Source organism: Ictidomys tridecemlineatus, chromosome 3 (genome assembly GCF_052094955.1).
Source record: "Ictidomys tridecemlineatus isolate mIctTri1 chromosome 3, mIctTri1.hap1, whole genome shotgun sequence".
In the NCBI taxonomy this organism is placed as follows: Eukaryota; Metazoa; Chordata; class Mammalia; order Rodentia; family Sciuridae; genus Ictidomys; species Ictidomys tridecemlineatus.
In genome coordinates, this window is record NC_135479.1 from 205,648,186 (window position 1) to 205,670,863 (window position 22,678).

The 22,678-nt window shown below is 40.7% G+C and overlaps 1 protein-coding gene across 4 annotated transcripts; it reads right to left on the reverse strand.

Moving 5' to 3' along the window:
- Positions 1–4,230: 4,230 nt before the first annotated feature.
- On the reverse strand, positions 4,231–21,092 carry Epcip (exosomal polycystin 1 interacting protein). 4 transcript variants are annotated; one of them, XM_078044547.1, is made up of 4 exons: positions 20,843–21,092; positions 15,596–15,670; positions 15,226–15,388; positions 4,231–5,593 (listed from the first exon to the last, which is right to left on the reverse strand). In XM_078044547.1, the coding sequence occupies exon 4, from the start codon at positions 5,581–5,583 to the stop codon at positions 4,864–4,866; it is 720 nt and encodes a 239-aa protein (XP_077900673.1). In that variant the 5' UTR covers positions 5,584–5,593; positions 15,226–15,388; positions 15,596–15,670; positions 20,843–21,092; the 3' UTR covers positions 4,231–4,863. The 4 variants fall into 4 exon arrangements, with proteins under 4 accessions (XP_077900673.1, XP_040142922.1, XP_040142921.1 ...); XM_040286988.2 differs by lacking the exon at positions 15,596–15,670; XM_040286987.2 differs by lacking the exons at positions 15,596–15,670; positions 20,843–21,092 and adding an exon at positions 15,942–16,570.
- Positions 21,093–22,678: the final 1,586 nt, after the last annotated feature.

The window sequence follows — 22,678 nt, forward strand, 5'->3', positions numbered from 1 at the left end:
TTAAGTCAGTAAGACTTTATGATTCCTTCTCCTCTCTGCAGATCCTCTGCTTCTCTGGAGATGAACTGAGTAAATCATGACCGACCTTGTGCACCACTGAGTTGTGATTAGTGACTCTGTTCAACTTCAAATGCATAAATAAAGGACCTTGTCACCTCATTTTTCCTGAAGCAAATCAAATCAAATTTCTAAACTTCTTCCTGTAAATTATGGACAAAGGAAGGTCCTGAAATTACCAGGGAGAAAGTCTGAGAAATTGAAATTGATTATCTGATTCCCATCTTTACCAATTTAATTTGCATAAAATATCATTCATATCTCTTCTTCATTCCTTTGTTTCCTTTCTCTTTTTCGGGGGTGGGGGCTTTTATAGTTTGACTGAAGAGTTTTAGCTCTTAATTCATATTTTCTCATAAGATCTTAAATTCCTCAACCCCACCATCTCCCACATTAGGAACTTTTGGGACCACTGCTCTGTGTATTGAAGAGTGGACTACTGCATGTAGGGTGGTTGCTAATCCCTAAGACTTCCACCTGTGGGTCTGGAAGGTGAGAAGATGGGCATTTCTGTACTGAATTGACTCTCCTTCCCTTCCCTAAACTCATCGTCTTCATGCAGATCCTTCAGCATCTCTTTCTGCCAGTGGGTGGCATGGACTTCTATGGCTGGCAGGACCTCATTGGCAAATTTTTAGAAATTTTCCAAGCTGGGTGTTAAGCACAGTCATTGCTAAAAGTTAAATTATATAAACTTACAATTATATAAGTCATATAAAATGAAGATAATAAATACTTAAAACTCATGGCTCCCTAATTATTTTACTACACTTTACTATAATGCTCTTTGTATTATTTGTACCTATTGCATCTGTTGAGAGGATGTCATTTAATGGTGTCCTACTGTTCTCAACTCTGTGTTTTCTTGGTAGCTTTTGTTTGGATGTAGTGACAATATTTAAAACACTGAAATCAGAAAAACACTGCATATATGAGTTTGAGTTATTATTTTGTTGAGAATGATAAAAAATGTAGATTAAACTTAAATCATGTCTATACCATTTAAATTATAGATAGCCCCCAAATAGAAGAAATACTCCTCCAGGATTTGAAAACTATCACTTGATTTAGCAAAGAAGTTGCTTACATCATCGACTAACAACTAATGTTCCCATGTGTGTTTTTGTTGTTTAACTTTGCTCTTATTCCCGACATAAATGAAAATCTCAATCACTATTCATGCCAGAACTGCACTTTCTCATTGGTTGCAACTCTAGGTTGGTTTTAGATATGAGAATTTGACAAAAATCAAGCATACTATTCTTTGAGAATTAATTGTGCTGTAGAATTCTTAATAAAGAATAATACATACTTATTATCATTTTTAAATTCTGTACAGCATATACTTCATAATGAACTATGTACATTATATATATCTGTGTATAGACAAATATATATATATATACAGATATCTCTGTGTGTGTGTATCTGTATATAGACCCATATATTCAGATACAGATAGAGATATAGATTTTTTTAAAATGGTGGCTAAACTTTCACCAACTTGCTACTGGCCCCAGTCCAGATGTAACTATTAGCATAGTTTGTTGACCACATTGATGTTATGAAAAAAAAAAAAGAACACTGAATGGCATGTCAACATTTACAAATTGCAAATTTTCGCATAAAAAGCTGGAATTCCAAATTCTTTTGAAGCATCAGATCTGGTCCCACAGTGTTCCAGGGCAGCACTCAGCAGCAGCTGAGCCACCGGAGTTACACCCTCAGTTTACAGCCATCCCACCACTCCCTGCTTTCCTCCCACCCTGCTGCTGAGTGCAGAATTCCCTTTATTACCATGTCTGTGCTGTGGATTTTCCATCCCTTATTTATCCCACAACAGCAACACCCAACCTACAGTTGCAGTTAGAAATCTGGAAACCTCAGCCTTGACTTATAGCTAAATTAGATCCCACCTTCTATTGGTTTAAATCTCATTAGTTCTCAATGATTTCTCATAAGAACTAAGAAAACATATGTGAAAGGGTTTTGAAACTATTTAAAGCTAACACATGATAGGTTTTATAGGATGTACATAATTTATAACATCAATTAGTTTTATGCATTAATAAAACTTCATTAAAATCCAATTTGTTACATTTTCCATAACTAATGACAGTAAAGATATGTTTATTATTTTTCACTTATGCCTTACTTGTCTTCTTTCTCCTCCTTTTCTCCCCCTTCTTTGTCTTTTCTAATTTAATGTTACTTCTGAAGTACAATGCAGTAATGAGGTTGTTGCATTTTTTAAATTAAAATTCATACTCTGGTCTGCATTCTGGCCTAATTTAAACACTGACATTATAAACTCATGCTAATTAGCCTGAATGGCCAAATCCCCCACCAATTAAGCAAATGTAGAAATTTCAGATTACTTCAGTCACCCTATGTTAAGGTTAAAAGAAAAAAACAATGTGATGATTGTCATCTGTAATGAAAGTGGCCCATCTCTGGGACATCATATCAAACTATTTTTTATCATTATGGAATCATAGGTACAATAATATTTTGACATCATTGTGTTTTGAGTGTAAACATTTGAACACAGTTGTCATAGATTCTTTCTGTTCTACTGTAATGGCAAGTTGTGTCTCTGTGAGGTGAAGGGTTTTTTTCTGTAATGTTGAACCAATTTGATTTGAAAAAATATGTTGCTTTCATTCCTTTTATCAACACACATAACACCATTTTTTTGTGTGTTCATCAGGTTACATAAAGTGTCTTACCTTTCCAATCTTGAATTTCCAAATGGTCTGAGTACCAAAATTTTATTTTGTTAATTATCAAAGACAAAGAAAAAAGTAAAGTTTACCAGGAACTGCACACAGCACATGCGTCTTGGTGGTGGAGCCTCTGCCGAGTGTGCATGAGGCTTTGGGGCTCAACCCCAGCATGGGATCGACACACACTAATAATATGTTGAGCACTCTTCTCCATGGGAATAAGAAGTGATTATTAGACCCCCAGGCTAGCCCCTAATGAAGTTTAATATTTCAACTGATAATAATCTACATTCTGATTTCTGAAGCAAGGAGGAAAGAGGGAAGAGGAAATGAGAGGAAAAGTGGGGGGAGTAGAATAAGGGAGACAAAGCTGGGAGATTCAGAGAATGGAGGACGTGAAAGAGAAGGGCTTGAAGAACCCTTTCCCTGGGATTAGGCTGCTCTAAGCAACATCTTGAGATACAATATGCAGTTATTTTTTGTGCCCTCCAATTTTCACCTCTGCATCCCCCTCTTTAGAAACCTTGCCCTCATTTGGGTGCCAAGTTCCTGCCCTATCTATGCCTATTCTACTTTATCCCATCCTCCAAAATCATGTTCTTGAAACTCCCATTTCTCAGTGCATCTGTTCTTAGCAAGATATTTGGAAAATATTAGCCTCAGAGATCCTAGACATCTTGTGGAGTTCAAAGTCCCCAAACTTCTGATATCTACCATTCTCCACTGAGGGGAATTCCAGACAATGTCACAAAACGAAGCAGAAAAAAAACTTAAAGCAGTACAGAATTTTCCTCTTATCCACAATTCCCCCACCCATGGTTTCAGTTACTGGCAGTCAACCATCATTTCAAAATATTAAATGGAAAATTCCAGAAAAAAACAATTCATAAGTTTTAAATTTCAAGTTGTCCTGAGTGAGTGATGTGCTAAAATCTCCCACTCTCCTGTGTGGGGAGCTGCTGTGAATGACCATGCCTTCCAGTCCTGAAGCAGGAGGCTCTGACCAAGCACTACATTTCGTGGTGACTTGGGCATTGTCCCAGCTCAGAGAGCAAGGCGTGACTCCAGGTGTAGGCGTCACCTGCCAGGGTTGAGCTATGCTCATGCTCACCTATTCCTTTGTAATCCTATCCCTTGCCTAATATGAATGGCTTCTTCCCAAAAAAATGGTTCAGCAAGTGCTCCTCTCTCTCTTTCCACAGACACCTAAGGTCAGAGGAGCTGTCACAGGACCCAAAGAAAAAGGTATTTATCTGTCTCTGTGTGATTATTTCATGCAGCCCAGTTCACCTGGAGTGACCCTGAGTGTTCAACCCTAGCAATGCTAGCAATGTTTTCAACCAGGGACATGATGCTCCTGCCCTAAGATACTTCCTTTAAGTATCATTTCACATCATTACAAGAAGAACAGTGAATACAGTGTAATAGATACCTTGAGAGAGAGAAGCACTTTCACATGACTTTTATTACAGTGTATTGTTATCATTGTTCTACTTTTATTATTAGTTATTGTGGTTAATCCATAAGTGTGCATAATTTATAAATTAAACTTTATAATAGGAATGTGTATGTAGGAGAAAAGAGTTTTGGTAGGGCTTAGTGCTATCTGCAGTTTCAGGCATCCACTGGGGGGTCTTGGAATGTGTTCCCCCACAGATAAAGGGTGACTATTGTATTTTAAAAGAAGATGCCTTTCTGTGGGGGTGGGGGATGTCTTACTCTATAATGAGCCCCAATAAGCTGTTTCCGATGTGCACTGCTTTCTTCTCTTCTGGTCTGACAAGCTCCCAGTTGCCAAGACCTAGGTTCTAACTGGCCCTTGAGACAAGTCTCCAGACTGAATCAAGTTCATTGTTTTTGTTTCTTTTCACTTTCTTTTTCAAAATAGCTGCCAAGGCTGAGCATGGAGCAGAGCAGAGAGAGCTGGTTATTTATGTGTGGCTCTGCCATGAGCAGAGTTTAGGGGTTAAAAGGCACAGCTGTGAGTAGGAATAGCTGTCTCATGACCTTATTCCCAGACTCCTTGTTCAAATGATCCATCATTTGTTGAAGTTCCTAGAGGCTGGACACAATTACAAAGTTAGTAAATGACTGTGACCACATAGCTTTTGTTGCTTGACATTGGGAAGGTTTTAAAGTAAGAAAAGTCAGGAAAGTCGTTGGCAATGCTAGCAATGTTTTCAATACTATATGATTTTAAGGATGAGTCTCTGTTGAAAAGAGCCATATCTAAGAATGATATATACATACATGTCTGCCAGTCTTTATGTAATGACACTGGCTTCTCTTTGGAGTTGCTGTCCTTGTCCCCACCACTATGGATGAGTAAACTCTGCTCTGGGGATGGATGTTTGGCTTCTGAGTTGATGCGAAGTCTCTCCAGCCCACAAATAGCCAAGTACTCAGTGGGGAGGGTGTTGGAACTGCACAGGGAAAGCTTCAGGTCCCGGACTAGTGTGAAGTTCAACAGGCGGCCCAGCGCAGTTGTGTCTGTGAACCAGATGGTCAGATGGCCATTGTAGCTGGTTCTCTCTATTGCAAAAGGCAGGACAGTTTTACAGCTGCACATCAGGTTGGCCAAACTGTAATCACAGTCCTGGATGTCTGCAGAGCAGCTGCAGTTCCGGATGGTGTTTTCCTTTGTGAAAATTAGTGTGCTGTTCTTTTGACCTTGTGTGAAGCGGTCAAATGCAAAGACGCCCAGTGCACCGATCAGAAGGAGGCAGCGTCTGGAAGGCGTTGCCATTCTCGTCCAGTGTGGCCCAATGTGTTCCTGTTTTTCCTTCATGGGCCAATTCATTGGAGCTCACCTGAAAGAAAATATGAAGCTTTGTTATCACAGCCTCTCATTAGAAATACTTAAGAAAAAGGAGCCCCCTAAATTACCAGTTGAAAACTTTTCTCTCTTGTAATTCTAATAAACACAGGCAATAATAATAGTCTCATCTCAGAACCTCAAGAGAAGCAGCAGCCAGAAAGCTGAACTCTGCTCAGCTTTCTGAAGACAGAACACTCCTAGTGATGTCTGCTGACCATGAGACTAACCTGTCAGGACAGCTACAGCATCCCATCTGTGGCAGGGGAGTGCGCACACCCTCCAAACATCCAGTTACTAGTGTTTAGTACCCATTAACCCCTCAACGTACACAGGCCTTCCTCTCCCTCAGTATCTGACTTCCCGGAATTCAGGAGACAAACAGTTCCTTGGGAAGACTCAGCTACCCACGCACTGCTTGCTAAACAGTATAGCATGTTCAATGTCATAAACATTTGGTTAATGATAAACTTTCACTGCTAGCTAGACAAACGTGCCTTACACCCCTGCCCTGAACATATTACTCTGTTTAAAGATCCATTCATCTTTTTTCCTGGCTCTCTACAAATGTACTTATGTATCAGAGTCAATTGTAACTAGGTTAATAGACAATGAAAAAGCTAATTGCCCACCAATATTAATCACAGTATCTTTATTTATCTACTCTTATCCCCCCAAAATTTTATAAATTGACTTTTTTCAATTTATTGTGGGGTCCAAAACTAAGCAATATATAAGCACTGATAAAGGAACTACATAGGTAATATATATTTTATTTTATTTTTGTTTAAAAAATTTTTTTAAATTGTTGATAGATCTTTATTTTATTTATTTGTTTATATGTGGTGCTGAGGATTGAGCCCAGTGCCTCACACATGCCAGGCAAGTGCGCTACCGCTGAGCCATAGCCACAGCCCGAGTAAAGAGTAACACCAATGTCAAGTTAGCGGGGAAATGCCCCACAGTGTCTGGTGTATAATAGATGAGTGCTTCTCTCTTGTGGTATCACTGGTATAAGAGAAGCATCATGGCAGAAGGCATCCGACTTCAGTTTTGCAAAAATAAACAGATTTCTCCTGAGTTACCTTATGATTGAAGACAAGAAACCAAATAATACAGTTCAGTCCATCTGTATTCACAGCACACCATAGATAGGCAGATACTTGGAATGGAACTGTGACTAGGAGGGCCCAGAGATATCAAAAAGACCAGCACAGGAAGGAACAGGGAACAGTCGATGCACACATTAAGTGTCTGAAGAGCATGATGACAGTGGTCAGGAGGCGAGGCAGACATGAGGGCGCAAGATGAGGCCATGAAGAGGTGAAATGAGGAGGTAGGAAATGCATGGGAGGCAAAGCTAAAAATGCCAGAGCTCAGGTAGAGAGGCACAGGTCTATTACCAGGCAACTGGAGCACAGGGAGGAAAAGAGAAGCTCAGCTGAGTAAACTTGGACAGAAGATGAGATTTGGTTCCCAGCAATTGTAACTTATTCCATCCTTCCACCCATCCTCCCATCCATCCTTCCTTCCATCCTCCCATCCATACTTCCTTCCATCCATCCTTCCTTCCATCCATCCTTCCTTCCATCCATCCATTCATCCATCCATTCATCTCTTCCTTCACTCATTCATTTACTCAACTAATGATTATTGAGAGATTATTAGGTGGCATGCACTTTGTAGGGATATGGTCCAGAAGAAGACAACCCAGGGACTAACCCTAATGGAGCTTATGTTCTGGTGGACTTGATTCTAATTGCAACTGGCTGTGGCATCATAGCCCAAGCCCAAGCCCAAGCCAGGCCTGCACATGAGGACCCAGAAGCTACAGCAGTAGAAATGGAGAGAACTGTATCAGGAGGTAGGCAGGGCCCAGCATGTGCTATGTCAGGCCCTGGCCAAGCCCACGGGGCAGAAAAAAAACAGATAAACAAGACCTGGATCCTCCCCTCAAGGGGTTCCTACTCACAGGAGGAAGATAGACAAGGCTGAACTGAGAAAGGCTCTACTCAACATAGAATATAAGAATAGCAGAGAGATAGATTAAATTCTACTTGGGGGAACTGGATAAGGTGGTTTATAGCATTTTGTATTTACTTTGAAGTTGACACAAGATTTTCTTAAAGGTTATCTCAACGGGTCCATTTTGTAATAAAAGAAGGAACTTTGAGAAACTTGGAGAACAAGCGCTCTCCCTGAGTAAGAGGCTTAAGGGTTTTGAACGGCGTTAGAATGTGTTGGTGACTCCCTCACTTAGTAAGAAGCAGAGAATAATTTATTAATTGCAAGATAATTTTAGATGATCAGCTGTCCCAGATTCTGTCAGAGACTTCTGGGACTTGACGTCCCAGTAACCCTGCCTTCCCAGAACCAGGAATGCTGACAATACCACTAGCCCCTCAGACCCCTGGCTGCAGAGGGGAAGGGAGGGTGAAGCACCCACACATCAGCCACAACCTGGTGAGGGGGAGTCTGCCTCAGTCTTTCAGGTGCTGCTTCTCTTCAAAGACCCTCAGGGGAGAGGGAGAAGGCAGGAAAGGGAAGGAGGTTGATTTGCCAGGACATGTGGGTCTGGAAGTCTCCAAAAGGAATTGCAAACAACTTCCTAAAGGTGGGGGCCCTGAGGAGACCTCAGGTGGTCCCAGCCTACTGGACATCAGGGAGCCCAAAGGCCAGAACAAGGAGGCCAGATGCAGGAAGCCTAAATAAGGGTAGCCAGGTTGAGGCAAACACCCCTGGTAGCCACGCACGGGGGTAACCACAAAGAGGCCAGTTAGACATTTTTCTCCATCAGTTTGCCGTGAATTTCTTTCTTTAGCGTGTTGAACCATAGATCGTGAACACCCTAGTTTCACTGTATATTTATTGATTTGTGGACAGATTCTACTACGGCATAAGCAGAATGGCACGAATAGGTTATGTTTCTCCTACCTTGCTATTCCCCTGCCCAGGACGGGACGTTAAGGGCCTCGGTGATGGCATAGGGGGAAAATCTCAATGATGGGGCACAGAAGCTGGCTGCCAAGAAAATGATGTGTCTGGCCAAGGTAGGTTAGAGGTTCCAGCCCAAGAGAACTCCTAACTCCTCCTTCCCATGGGTGCCTGCCAGCCCCATAGTCTGCCAATCTTCTGTCCTATTTTTTGATTTTTCAAATACTTGTCTCCCTGTAGTAATTATATAGGTAATTTTCCTTTTGTTATTTTTCACCCTCAAGAAATATTCCCCTCCTTAGATATTACCTCTTCTATTAGTTTAGCATGGCATCTTCTAACCCCAGGTAATACCCCCCACACAAAATGTCATTATGGACATCGTCACACCACACTGTCATTATTGTTTGAATGTATCTTTAGGGTAGAACCCCTCAAGAGGGCTCTTATCTGCCTTTACACTCTTTGTTTCAGTGCTTTCTTTGTACAGAGCTTTGCACCTAGCAAGGACTCCACAATTTAAATTAATTGAATGGAAAAACATAGCTTACCAAATGCCAACGGACTAAAAAACTTTTTAAACTGTCAATTGTATGAATGAAACCAGGGAGCAGTACCACACAAAGGCAAGGTGAGCTGAACAGTCCTGGGTGCAGCCAAGACTCAGAGGTGAGCATGACCACCTTCCTCCTATCAGTTTCAGCCAACACTGGCACCACTTTGATGAAATACACCCCAAGAATGCAAACACATGTCCAACCACTGTGGCTTAGATGTCGTTTGTCCCCCCAAGAGTTCATGTGTTAGAAGCTTTGTCCCCAGCATGATGATGTTAAGAGGTGGCAGGACTTTTAAGAGGCAAGGCCTAGAGGGAAGTAATTAGGTCACGAAGGGCACTGCCCTCAAAAGGAATTGATGTAGTTTCCCAGGGACTCTGGTTAGTTCTTCCAGGAGGATTATTATGTATGTGAGCCTGGCCTCTCCCTGAGCTCTGGTTTTCTATTTCAACCTGTGATCTCTCTTTCCCACATACTCATGGTCCTCACCAGAGCTGATGTTATGCTGTTTGGATCTTCAGCCTCCCAAACTACGAACTAAATAAACTGCTTTTCTTTGTAAAGTTCCAAGCCTCATATATTTTGTGATAGTAACAGAAAACAGACAAATACACTCATCTTGTGGCATAGTCCTAGAATTCTAAGTTGTCTTCCTTACTGGAAGACCCCTCATTTTTACCTTCTCAGAATCTTCAAGGATGCTTGCAGGGGAACACTGTGGGGACTGCATTTGTGAGAGAATTCCTTGTTTGCTACCAAATCCTGGCTCAAAGTGTGTTCCTTAGGGTGTCCAGGCCCTGGCTTTCTTCCATCCTTATTCCCAGTGCCATGGCTCAGTTTTGTATTTGACTGTCTGCTTTTTGCTGTAGCACTTCATTAATTTCTGGTCCTCATATCTCCCCAGTTTCTTCACTTAGGTCTTTTCTCTGATTGCCTTTTCTCCTTTAAAAGAAGAATCACTCTGGTCTCAACTTGAACTCACTTCTGAATTAAAATTTTAATTCACATTTGATTTTTAATTGCTACAAGGATTTGAAGAATGTCACTAGATTTTTCCACAAAAAAAAAATCTATAGAATTGAAAATATCATTATTCATGACATTTCAAGTCTGTTTAGGGCAAATGGTCCAAATGCCACCCTCCCACCAACACAGTATCTCCTTACTGCTAATAATCTTCTTATAAACAGTTTCAGACATTCCTTTTGGAGCCAAATATAAACATGATCTAAATGTTGGGTGTAATCCTAGATTGAGAAGGAATCTGGGTGGAATTTGTTTTGAAGTAACTGATGTCTGTATCTGCTTAATTCAGAAGTCTCTGCCTTCCTGCAGCTAGTTGCTAGTATGAATTGCTATTGAGGTTTCTTCAGTTGCAATACAAAAACAACATTTAAGCTGATTCTGAATATTAACTGTGGTTTTTAAATAGTTCAGTAATTTAAAGGCTTAAACATGTAATGACTGTATATAGTTTTCAGCAACTTTCTTGAAAAACTCAGATGCATTACACTGTCTGAGTTTTTGTCATGGTTCCATAAAGCCAATAATTGTGTCTTATAATCTGGGGCTATTAGAGACTTCTGAAGTCCACCAGTTCTCATTCTCTTCTCCCACTTTGGCACACCACTGGACTTTACTTCTAAATTTCTTTTAGTGAAATGGTGATATAGAACTGAATTCTGACCAGTAAGAATATGGTGGAAGATTCTGTGGAAGACCTGAGGGTCCCAGGAAATGGTAGAACTATAACTAGAAACTCGAGTCTCTGAAAGATTCTATGGAGCAGAGCACGCCCCTCTCCCACAAGGACTGATGTCAGAGGAAGATATTATTATCCTAAGTACAGATGTTTGGAGGTTTACCACAGCGTTTCGTTTACCCTTAAGTGCTAATGTTAGTTTGCAACTTTAGCTTTTTACATCCTCTTCTCTTGAAAGAAAAATGACATTCTCTAGATCAGCATGTAGAGAACATTTACTTAATTCCAGGCAATGACGTAACTCATGGGAAATCAAAAAGGAAGATGTCCTGCCCCGCCCCCCCCGCCCCGCCCCCCAAGGGATTTGAAATCTGCCCAAGGGATGTAGAATGTGCTCTGGGAACAAACAACTGGGCAACTACTCAGGAGACAGTGCCTTCAGTAGTGTTTGTTAAAGATGCAAATGAAGTGTTGGGCTGGAGATAACAGGAAAGACTCCCAAAGCAGGTGCAGTTTGGGCCCAGCAGGGAGGGGGCTGAGTTAGGACAGGTGAGGCAGCACAGATACAGGAATCACTTGAGCAAGACCTCAGGATGACTTAAGCACTTGCTGTGTTCAGGGCACGTATCAGATGTCTGGGGCCCCTTAGGCTGAGCACAGGGCTGGACCTTGCTGGCCAAGCTGAGGTGCTTAGACCTTATGCCAGCAGCAACTTTATGCCTCCCCCAAAGATATAATTTTTAAACTTACAAAGGCCACCCATGTATTAGCATACTTATATATTATCCATATTACAAACAATCCACGATTGGTAGACTTTTTTTTAAATGAAATAAAAAGTAAAAATACTGGCAGGCCTGTGTCCCTCCTTCAGAGGCCCTTGCAGAAGCAAAAATGAAGCAGTGCAGGTTTGCAGCAGAGGAGACCTCATCAGATCTATGCTTGAGGAAGGAAACTGGGGTTGTCTGCGAGAGACTGAATTGGGGAAGAAAACAGATAGGACAAAGAGTTCCAAGTGAGGAAACACATTTCTTTTGCATTTTCTCTGAAGGTTTATATCTATTTGCAAATTCCCAACACTAAGTTCTCTGGATAAAACTATTTCAGGCTCAGGAATCATGGAGTGGCTGGAGAGACCAAGAAAGAATGTTTAAGGAGGGAGAGGGTGAGCCCGAGGCTCTTTTCTCCAGTGAGTGTGCCTGAATCCCGCCCGGGGAACTAGTGGTGTAGAAAGCAGGAAAGTCCAGTTGGGCCACACTGGGAGCCATTTGTCTCCTTTTGAGCATCCCGATGCAGCTTGCCTGGGAATTCATTCTTAGATAAGTACGCTCTGCTCTCTGACAGCCATCTGAAAGGCACAGCTCACTCTCAGAGACAGGAGGCCCTGAGTGGTTTGATCAGACTGGCAGCAAGCCCAGCTGCTGATGAGGACTAGCTATGGGCAGGCTATGAAGCAAGTAAATTATATCTCCATTCCCAGGGTCTTCTTGCAGAGCCCTCCTCTCGGTTCCTTCATCATCCTCTACATCCATTCTTTCCAGGTGCCCAGCACTGAAAACCTACCCTGAGAAAGGGTCTCAGTTGCTTAAGCCTTAGAGGAATTTAAACCAACTTATCCTTGCCAAAGTTCTTTACACATTTAGCCTTATCCCTCCCTACCTTGGCCCTCATTAGAGGGATAGCAGGACTCAGATGGGATACTTGGGAGGTGGGGTGGGGACTCCTCCCTAAGTCCTAGAAGTTAGTGGTCACCTGTCTCAGGCCTGTCAATCTGTCTATGGCTGTGCAATCTCCCTTCCCAACCAGGCCAAAAGAGAAGGTCGGCTCTTCTGGGTTTCATGGAAGAGATGGTCACAGAGGCACTATGTGAGGGTTTTAGGGTTTCAGGACCTTGAAACCCTATTGAGAAAGGAGAATTCTAGCATTTTTCTTATTTTGGCTTTGTTCCACAAAAGCACTGCAGGAGGCAGGTTGGAGATAAACACTATGTAAAATGATATTTAAAAGCGGGGAGCTATATCCTTGATGTTTGATATTTTAAAGCTTATAAAGTTGAAAGTTAATTTGGGTCTCTCCCCAATGTTTTCTTAATGTAATAAGTGTTGTCTTTTCTTTCTTCTTCACATTCCACAGCAGCACACTCCTATACAAGCCACCGAATTTTCACATGCCTTTGCAAGTGCCTGACGCTGAATCTGCCACTCTGTTGACAAGAGCAATTATTTCCCTTTTATTGTGGTTTACAAAGTTCATTGTGAGAAGCAAGAGCTGACCTTCTGATGATTTTTATGTGATTGGCATCTTGTTTGATTTGTATAGTAGAACCTAAATTATTTTCTATCATCTGATATATTTTCTTACTTAGAAAAAGCAAATTAAAAATTCATCTCTCCATACGTTGAAATTGAAGCAAAATTAAATTTCAAGCACGCAATTAGGTCTTAAGAGGACATAATTTAAAAGATCTTTGTGATTGTTCATGTCTAATGGTGATATGTGGTCACGCCAGTCTAAGAGCTTTTCTGATACTTATTTCTCTCAGTGTGGCATGTGATTACAAGAGCAAAGCTAGATGCATGGGATAATATATAAGTATATATATATATATATATATATACACACACATATATATTTATACACACAGTATACTAGTGTTATAAGTACTATTACTGCTACTCATAAGCATGCCACAATGTCCATATTATTATAGCATTATTTGTAATATTTTGCCATGTCAAAATTATAATGTTAACAGTGCTGTGTTGGTATGTTCCATCAAGGTATCTTCAGAGGCCACCTCAAAGAAATCCAAATAACTAATTCATTTACTGCATCACTATACAAAAAAAAAAAAATGACTAGAGAACAGTTTCAGCATAAAACAAAAAGGTCTCTTTCCCTGGTTTTTACCATAACAAATTAAATCAGATTTACAACTACCCTCTGTAAATTGTGAGAAAATAGAAGTTCTGAAATTATTAGTGAGCTATCCTGGGAATTAATTGATGTAAATTAATTGTCCAGATCCCATTTCTACTAATTTGAATTTGTATAAAATGTTTAAAGGGATAGTGAGAGTATGGGATATAATCAAAATGTCACTTCTGCTCTCATATTTCTAATAAAGTAATAGATTGATAATGGCCCCTCAAGATGTTCATGTCCCAATCCTTGGAACTAGTGAATATGTGACATCATGTGGTAAGATGGATTCTGCAGATGTCATTCAGTTAAGGATCTAGAGATGGGGAGATGATCTTGGATTGATGAGCTAGGTCCTGTGTAATCACAGAGGCCTGAGGACACAGGAGACAGGGAAGAAAAATGCAACAGCAGAGATTGCAGTGATGTGGCCTCAAGCCCAGGAGAACTGCAGGCTCTAGAAACAGAAAGAGGCAAGGAAGAGTTGTCCCTTGGTGGCTCCAGAAGGAGCGAGTCCTACTATTACCTTGACTTTAGCCCAGTCAGTCTGATTTGGAACCTCTGACCTCCAGACATGTAGAAGAATAAAATTCATGTTGTCTTAAGTCACAAAGTTTGTAGGAATTTGTTACAGCAGCAATAGGAAATGAACATGGAGATTATGAAGAAACTAAGTCATCACATCAAACCACCTCTTTGGACCAAAACAAATCATCCTTTTTATTCCAGGCCATGCCATGTTTGCGATTGTGTCATGTGGCTTGTTACCCTCACCAGACTGGATCATGAGTTTGTGGGATACATCCTGAGCTCCTTTAAGGTTCTTCTGAATTTCCAAGCTTGACATTCTCACAGAGTGGTCATTTCTCCTGCCCACAGCCAAGCCTAATCTTCTGCATCTGGATCCCTCCTGTGAGTTCAGAATGACCATCTCCAGGTGGCTGTTTGCATGAGTAAAAACAGTTGAGGAAGGAAGAAGAAAGAGTGCTGGGGATGCCTGAGAGCTTGAGGCAGGGATGAGCAGAAGAGAGGCATGATGCTCCTGGGAGCTCTGAGAAATAATTGGTGGGGACTTAATTGTGCAGACAGAATGATGGGGGAGCAGCAAGGAACTGTATCAGGTAGGGAGGAGCACAAGCCAGCCAAACACAAGCAATTAGTGTCAATTTAACCTTCTGGTGAAGCTAGAACCCCTCAGGTATCAACTGAATCACAACTTTGGCAGTAAATTGACTAAATCATAAAAATAGATTGAAGTTCTCAGGAACTTCTAGACTGAGTCAAGGAAGAAGAGACTGAAAAGCAGAACATTGAATTCAACTACATGTTGATTTAACTCAGTAATTTGCTTTTTGGATATTGGACCCCCTGGCTGCTGGTGTGTTATGGAAGGCAGGTTTCTGATGCAATAAGACCCAGTTTTCTTATGGACAGTATTTCTTGCGTCCTTAGCATAGTATGTGACACCTAGAGGCTCTTCTTGAATATGTAGATCATCCAAATAAATCCTACCATAGCAAAGTCAAAGATGCATGTTTTTGAACCTTTATTACTTCTTTTATGTGGTGTATCATGTCATCAAATCAGCAAGCAGGCCAGGAATGGTAGCTGCAGTTTCAGGTACGGAGGAGGTTGAGGCAGGAGAATTGCTTTGGCTCTGGAGTTTGAGGTCAACCTGGGCAAAATAGTAAGGTCCCGGCTCAAAACAAAAAATCAGCAAGCAAAATTCGTCTTATTTTTCAACAAAAATTTTATCACCATGATTTAAACATGAATGGCATCTGGCAACCTCCTCTGATCTTACCAGTTAGCCTAGTCTAGATTTGAGGTTGCCTTGGAAGTTTATTGAGAATCTGATGGGGACACAGGATGGAATACTTGCCTCAACTGGGGACAGGAGCTCAAAGTCAGGGCCTCTGGTCACTGTGCTGTCTCATGTTACACATCTTCTCTAGGCCTCAGGGAAACATAAGCAGAGTCATCCCTCAATATCCACAGGGGATTGCTTACAGAACGCCCTTTACCCCCACAGCCTGTGGATAAAAAAGTCTGTGGATGTTCAAGCCCCTTGTATAAAATGGTGTAGTATTTGCATATTAACTATGCATATCCCCCTATACTTTAAACCATCTCTAGGTTACATATAATACTTACTAAAATATAAATGCTATATCAATAGCTTTTATACTTTATTGCTTAGGGAATAATGACAAGAAAAAAGAACTTACACATGTTCAGTACAGATGCACTGTTTCTTCTGAATATTTTTGACCAGAGATTGGCCGAGTCTGTAAATTCAGGAATCATAAATACAGCGTGCTGGCCGAATGGGGTTCAGACATTTCTGAGCATGACACAGCCCTTACCTTCACTGCTCTCGCTTGGGGGATTATAACAGCCCCTGCTGCAAAAGTGCCCCACAACCTGCCATTTAATAGTCTGGTCTTATAGCGCTAACTCAGGGAGAGCTTTGCTCAAATCACTGGGCCAGCATTTCGTGTGAGGTTGCCAAGGAAATGATTTCCCTAATCCCTTTGCTAGGAGATGAGAAACAAGGCAAGGCTGGCAAGCCTTTAACATTTTAATTACCTGCTCTACAACAATAAAGGAGGATTCAGACCTTCCCCTTTCAGTTGTACATATTACATTCCCGTAAGGTACCTTGAACTTATTACTGCAAGAAGTCACTCCTGAGCAGTTTCCTTTCATCTGTGTTCACATTAAACCTATCACCATTCGATTTTAGATAAGTAAAAATGAAGTTTTCCTTTGGTGGTTTAAGATATAAATATTGGAATCAAAGAACGTTTAAATCTCATTGCTTTCTTGAAAGATCTCTAAGAGTTTAAAAAGCCTCCTAGGGATGATGAGTATAAGCTGTGTGGGATTGTGGATGGGAGCCTGGGACACAAAAGAGCATTAGATGAGATCCGAGGAAATCTGAATAGCGTCTGGACTTCAGCTTACAATATAGTGCATCAACAGCTCTTTGTGAACTGTGACAAAGTGCTATTTTCACCATTCTTCTGTAAATTTAAAACTGGTCTAAAATATGGAGTTTATTAAAAAGATCCTGATGTCATTGATGACTCTTTGGAGGTTAATTCAGTGACAACAGCAGAGCTCCAGTAGGTAATTAGGGCATCACAATTTGGGTTAAGCTGAGTGGCCATCAAAGGGTGCAGGTGCAACTCCAAATGAATTCTTCAAATCTCTGGCCACAGAGAAGATTCTGGTTTCCCTAATGACACTGGAGGCCAGGCCTCTCAAGAAATGCAAATAGGAAGTAATCCTTTTACTGGAAACACATCAAACTGGGAAAGGGGAGGCATTGTGGGAAGGAGTTGTGTGTTTGTGTGTGTGTGTGTGTGTGTGTGTGTGTGTGTGTGTGTTGCATTATGTTTTCTCCAACCCAGAGTTGATTTCTCCCTCTTGCTGCTTACACTGCCCGCTAGGTCTGGAGACGATATCTGTTTCTTCTCCAAGAAACCACCTCCATTTCCTCAACTGTCTTTAAATTTCATCTCTTTCATGAAACTTTGGGAGGCTAAGGACATAACTGACAGTTCTTACTTGGCCCAGACCTCTTTTTCTTAGTGCTGTCAGTTTCCCATTAATAGATTGCAAACAAGCAAATCTGTGGTCATATAGAGGTCAGAACCGGTTTGTGTTAGACTTTCTTTTTTTTTTAATGTCAGCAATCAAATCCGAGGCCTTTCCCGTGCTAGGCAAACGCTCTACCATTGAGCTCTGTTTTAATTTTTAAGCCACTTCAATAGGCTTTTGTTGCCATCACTCAGAAACATTCTTATCAAGTTTTCAGGGATTTCCACCCCTCAACACACCAAATTCAGAAGCCAGTTTCCTGGCCTCATATCTCCTGACTTCTCACCAGCATTTGACCTGGTTGCCTTTTTCCTTCTTGAGTGGAGAACTTTCTCTTCTTCCAGGACACCCCATTTCTCCTTCATACTCCCATGGACACTCCTTCTGTCTCCTTGGGAGGCATCTCATCTTCCCACCCTGCCTGACTCTCTTCTCCATGTGCATTACCTCCTGGTGACTGCAGAACACCTCTCGGCTTTCAATACCACCAGTGCGCTGACAACTCGCCAAGATGGATCTCCCACTCCTAATCTCCTCCCCAAGTTTCAGGCTCATATGTCTAGTATTTTCCTTGACAGTTCTTCCTGGATTTCTAATAGACATCTGTCAAACACACAACTCTTAATTTCTAAGAAAATTCAGATAGAAGAGAAATGCTATTGTATCAAAATGTTACTGTTCCTCAGCCCTGTGTCCTTAAGGCTAAGCTAGCTAAGTATAGAAATAGTCATAGAGCCTGTAATCCCAGCGACTCCCAAGGGAAACTGAGATAAGAGGATCTGAGTTCAAGACCAGCCTTGGCAAAGGCAAGGTGCTGAGCAACTCAGTGAGACCCTGTCTCTAAATAAAACACAAAATAGGACTGGGGATGTGGCTCAGTGGTTGAGTGCCCCTGAGTTCAACCTCCAGTAGGATTGAACCCATTGGAAAAAAAAAAAGTCATTGATGAGAGTCAATGTGCTTAAAAATAAAAAAGGTGAGAGATGCAGATATGTTGAAAACTGGCTGAAATCAGGAACTATATATATTTAATCTATTAATAATAACCTGTAATGAATTCTTCTTTTGTGCCAGGTATTTTTCTAAGTGCTTCCCATGTTTTATATAATCCAATCTTTGCAATTATTCTAAAGGTTGACAATATGGTCCCATTTTCATAGTAGGAATTAGAGACTCAGAGAGCGGTTAAATAACTTGTGCCAAGTCCCAGTGCTAGTTAGTAATGGCCAAGATTTGAATTCAGACAGCCAAATACACTCCAAGGAGCCACAGCAGAAATTACAATGCTGTTTCCCACTCCAGGATCACGGGCAGGTTGAAATGATGTCCTGTGCCTTCCATCCCATTACTAGACTCTGTGGCCTTCAACTAAAAATGTCTATAGAGATCTCACACTAAATAGGTAGGCCACAAAAGGAATTAAACAGGTTCTATAACACATAAACTTTTCAGAAACACTCTTGGAAAAAGAAGCATTTATAAATTAAGTTTTTACAAAGTTCATAAAAAGTCAAGTTTCAAATGTTTTCTGTCATATGCTGAAGGTAGAGCAAAACAAGGGAAAAAAGGAGGAGACCCCATGAAAATAGCAGGCATGAAGTGGCATAGAGAAGATGGAGGTAAGGAGGGGGGAACGGAAAAGGGAGGAGCCGTGGAATGAAATTGACCAAATTGTGCCACATTGAATTCCATCCTTGTGCATACCTATAGAGCACCGATTAAAAACAATAAATTAATAGAAGGAAGACAAGTAGTATAGAGGAAGAGGAACAGAGGGAGGGAGGAAAGGAGGGAAAGGGACTGAAATGAAGCAAATTATATCCCATGCATTTCGGATTATGTCACCATGAACCCCAGTAATATGTGTAACTCTAATGCACTAATAAAAGTATTAAAAAAAGAAAACTGAAAAAAAATGAAGTTGAAGTTCATCTTAAGAACAGAGGACACTGTGAACTGAGCTCTGCATCTGCTAACATAGGCATGGAATGGGGGACAAAGCATACCCAAGGGACTGAGCCACTGGGAGGTCCTGAAGTTCAGCAACTGTATCTTTCTACTCAACACAAGCTCTGGGGAGAATGGCTTCGCCAATGAATGCCAACCCGTCAAGTCTTCCCCTGGAGTGACTTGGTACATGCTCAGTTGACTGGACCACTGAGGTTCAAACCCACAGCTTTTCCATCTGCCCCTGGCCGCATGCCCATAGAGCAGCACGGCCTAACTCTCCACTCTGGGGCCCACCAGTTTACCGGCTCCTATACACAGGGACAGGAGCCACTGGGCACTGGATTTTAAAAACTGATTGAATACCAGCTTTAAGCAATAAAAACTGGTCTGGAAAAATAAGTTGGGAAATCCAAGTCAGCTGTTGAAAAGTACTCACTTCCATAAATGCTTTATCAAAACTATTATTTTCAGAAAATGCCCAATTTTTGTCAGAAAAAAAAATTGAATGAAGAATAATTTTTTAGTTCCAAACCTTGTATCATTCAGTCTAAACATAAAAAGTAGAAACTTCTCAAGGATTGTTCTTTTCATTAAGAAATCTTTCAAACAAAATTTCAAACAAACGAGGTCTGGTTTTTTTGGTGTTTTTCAAGGACACGTTTTTCTAAATATCATGCACAAAGCTTTTGAAACATTTTCTTTCCCCCAAATATACCAGAATACTTTTGTGAAAAAACTGCCCCAAACATGTTTATTAAACAATAAAATCTGTGCAGGACTGTGTATGGACTTCTGGATTTAAACTAAAGCATCCCCCATCTTGCCTTTATCATTCTTTATTTAATGTGTTTTTTTTCACTTTTAAATAAAAGAAGCAATTTTTTTAAAAAGCTAACTATATCCAATCCAAATGCTAATGCTCATCTAAGATTACTGTATCTATCTTTCTGTTTTTTTTTTCTAATGAGTTAACTCTGTAAAAAAAATAGTGTATAAACAGGCAGTAAATACATTACTATTAAAAGACAAACAGAGCAAAAAAAAAAAAACTACATAAGCTGATGCTTTGAGAGTTCCTAGTTTTTGTTTGCAATCACAATAAAAAAAGAAAAAATTTATTTTTATCTTTGATTTAATTGCCATTTCACATCAAAGAGTAACACACGAGTATGGGCAGATGTTTTAAAATAGAAACAAAAAGCTCAGATTCCACAGAGATAAAAATCATTATATTTGTTATGCGTTTATCTATTCAGGGACTAAATGAGAAGACCACTTCATTCTTTGCTCAATACACTGGAAACGTTTCCTTTTAAAGGCAGATCTCAGTAAAAAGCAATTCATATCCTTGGGAGCCTAAGAAAGTGTTTCATGGTGACCACGGCCCATCCGCCCATCCGTGCACTCTGTGTTCAGAGAACGCAGAAGCCACAAAGAGGTGACCTTGTCAGTGGCTCTTCAAACTGTCTCACAACTTTTCTGCCATGCAGCAGAAATTCTGAAGCTATTTAAAACTGTGTGTCTGTTAAAGTAGATATGTTCTTTAGAAAAGAAGAGCAGAGAAACCACTTACATCTCGGAGTTCCTGACGGGGGCCTTGTCTCCCTGCTCCACAGCCCTCTGCCTGGCCACTGATCCTTCACCCTGGCTTGACAGCTGGTGGAATCTGCGAGCCAGGCTGGAATGTGTGGTCTCGCACTTGCTGTTCTGTTCCGTTTTCAGAGGGCCAGCGGCCTGGTCATTTCCATGGCAACCAGGAGGAAGCGGCTGGCCTACCAGTTTCATTAACCACACAGCAGGAGGGAACCTGCCTCGGAGACTGCTGGCCACTCTTTGGGGGGCTCTAAACTGGGAAGTTTTCAGAAGAAACTGAGGGGAATGCTGCTATGTGTTGACCCCAAAGGATTGACACAAATGGAAGAAATTCTATTTTAGCAGGAAATTGAATGGATTAAAAGTAGACTATGGAGACTCCTTGATACTTTTACTTCCATGAGTTTTCCACTCTTTTTGGCCTGATGAATTGTTTCTTAGGCTAAGTGCCTGCCCTGGTGTAAAAACCATCCTATTGTGGTTGTTCCAAGGGGAAAAAAATGGACTCATTCCAACTTCAAGGATATAGTTCTGTTCTCTCTCTCTCTCTCTCTCTTTATTTTTTATTTTTTAATTCATTTTTTTTAAATGTTAGAAACCACAAAACAAATAAATAGATTACTAAAAAAAAAAAAACTCTGTTTACATTCTACATTAACTTATGGCTTAGTTCATTTGGACTAATGGATTTTGTTTGTCTTTTAATAGTAATGTGTTTACTGCCTGTTCATATACACTAGGTTTTTACAGGGTTAACTCATTAAAAAAAGAAAGAAAGAAAGAAAGAAAAAAAGAAAGAAAGAAAGAAAGAAACAGTGAGCTTAGATGAGCATTAGCATTTGGCCTGGACAGTTAGCTTTTTAAAAAATTGCTTCTTTTATTTAAAAGTGGGAAAAAATACATGATAAATGATAATGATGAACATAATGAATGATAAAGGCAAGATGGGAGGTGGGATGCTTTAGTTCAAATCCAGAAGTCCATTTGTAGCCACTGCTACAACCAAATAACAAAACTGGGTGGCTTGTAAACAATACATTTATTTTTCAGCACTCTGGAAGACTGAGAAATTCAGGATGAAGGTACCAACAGATTCAGTGTCTGGGAACAGTGTTTTCTAGCTGTGTCTTCTCAGGGTGGAAGGGAGAGAACTCTTCTTCAGCTCCTTTGGAGGGCACTAATCCCATTCATGAGGGCTCCACCCTTTTGACCAAATCACCTCCCCCTAAAATCCCATATGGAAGATTAGGGTTCAACATATGAATTTTGGGGAATGCGGTACAAACATCCAATTGTGAGCAACTAATGAGAGCTCACTAATATGGGAGAAATCAGATGGATGGGAGTAATGGAGGACAGGTTCACTAAAACACCAAGAGACTAGATCAATTAATGTGTATTACTTGGATGCAGATTACCCAATATTCTAAAGAAGAGAACACCTCACTGGGGAAGTTCATTCATTCATTCCTCATCTAGGGAGTCCTTACTTCACACCTGCCCTGTGCCAGGAGATTTAAGGGACACAGAGATGAATGCCAGGATCTCGTCAGGATCTCGTCTTCAAGGAACATGAAGCAATTGTGTAATTCGATTGTGGGAATGTGTGAGAGGAGGTGGGGTTGTGCTTTGCCAGGGACCCTGGAGAACTTTCTTTTTTTTTTTTTAATTTAAAATTTTTAACAAATTTTTGTTATTTTTATTTTTGGTTTGTTCTAATTAGCTGTACATGACAGTAGAATGCATTTTTGATACATTGTACACAAATGAAGCACAACTTCTTCCTCTGGCTGTACATGGTGCAGAATCACACCAG

Excerpts from the sequence above, each read along its gene's own strand:
- Epcip (XM_040286988.2), bottom strand. The coding sequence starts at position 5,583 with ATGAATTGGCCCATGAAGGAAAAACAGGAACACATTGGGCCACACTGG.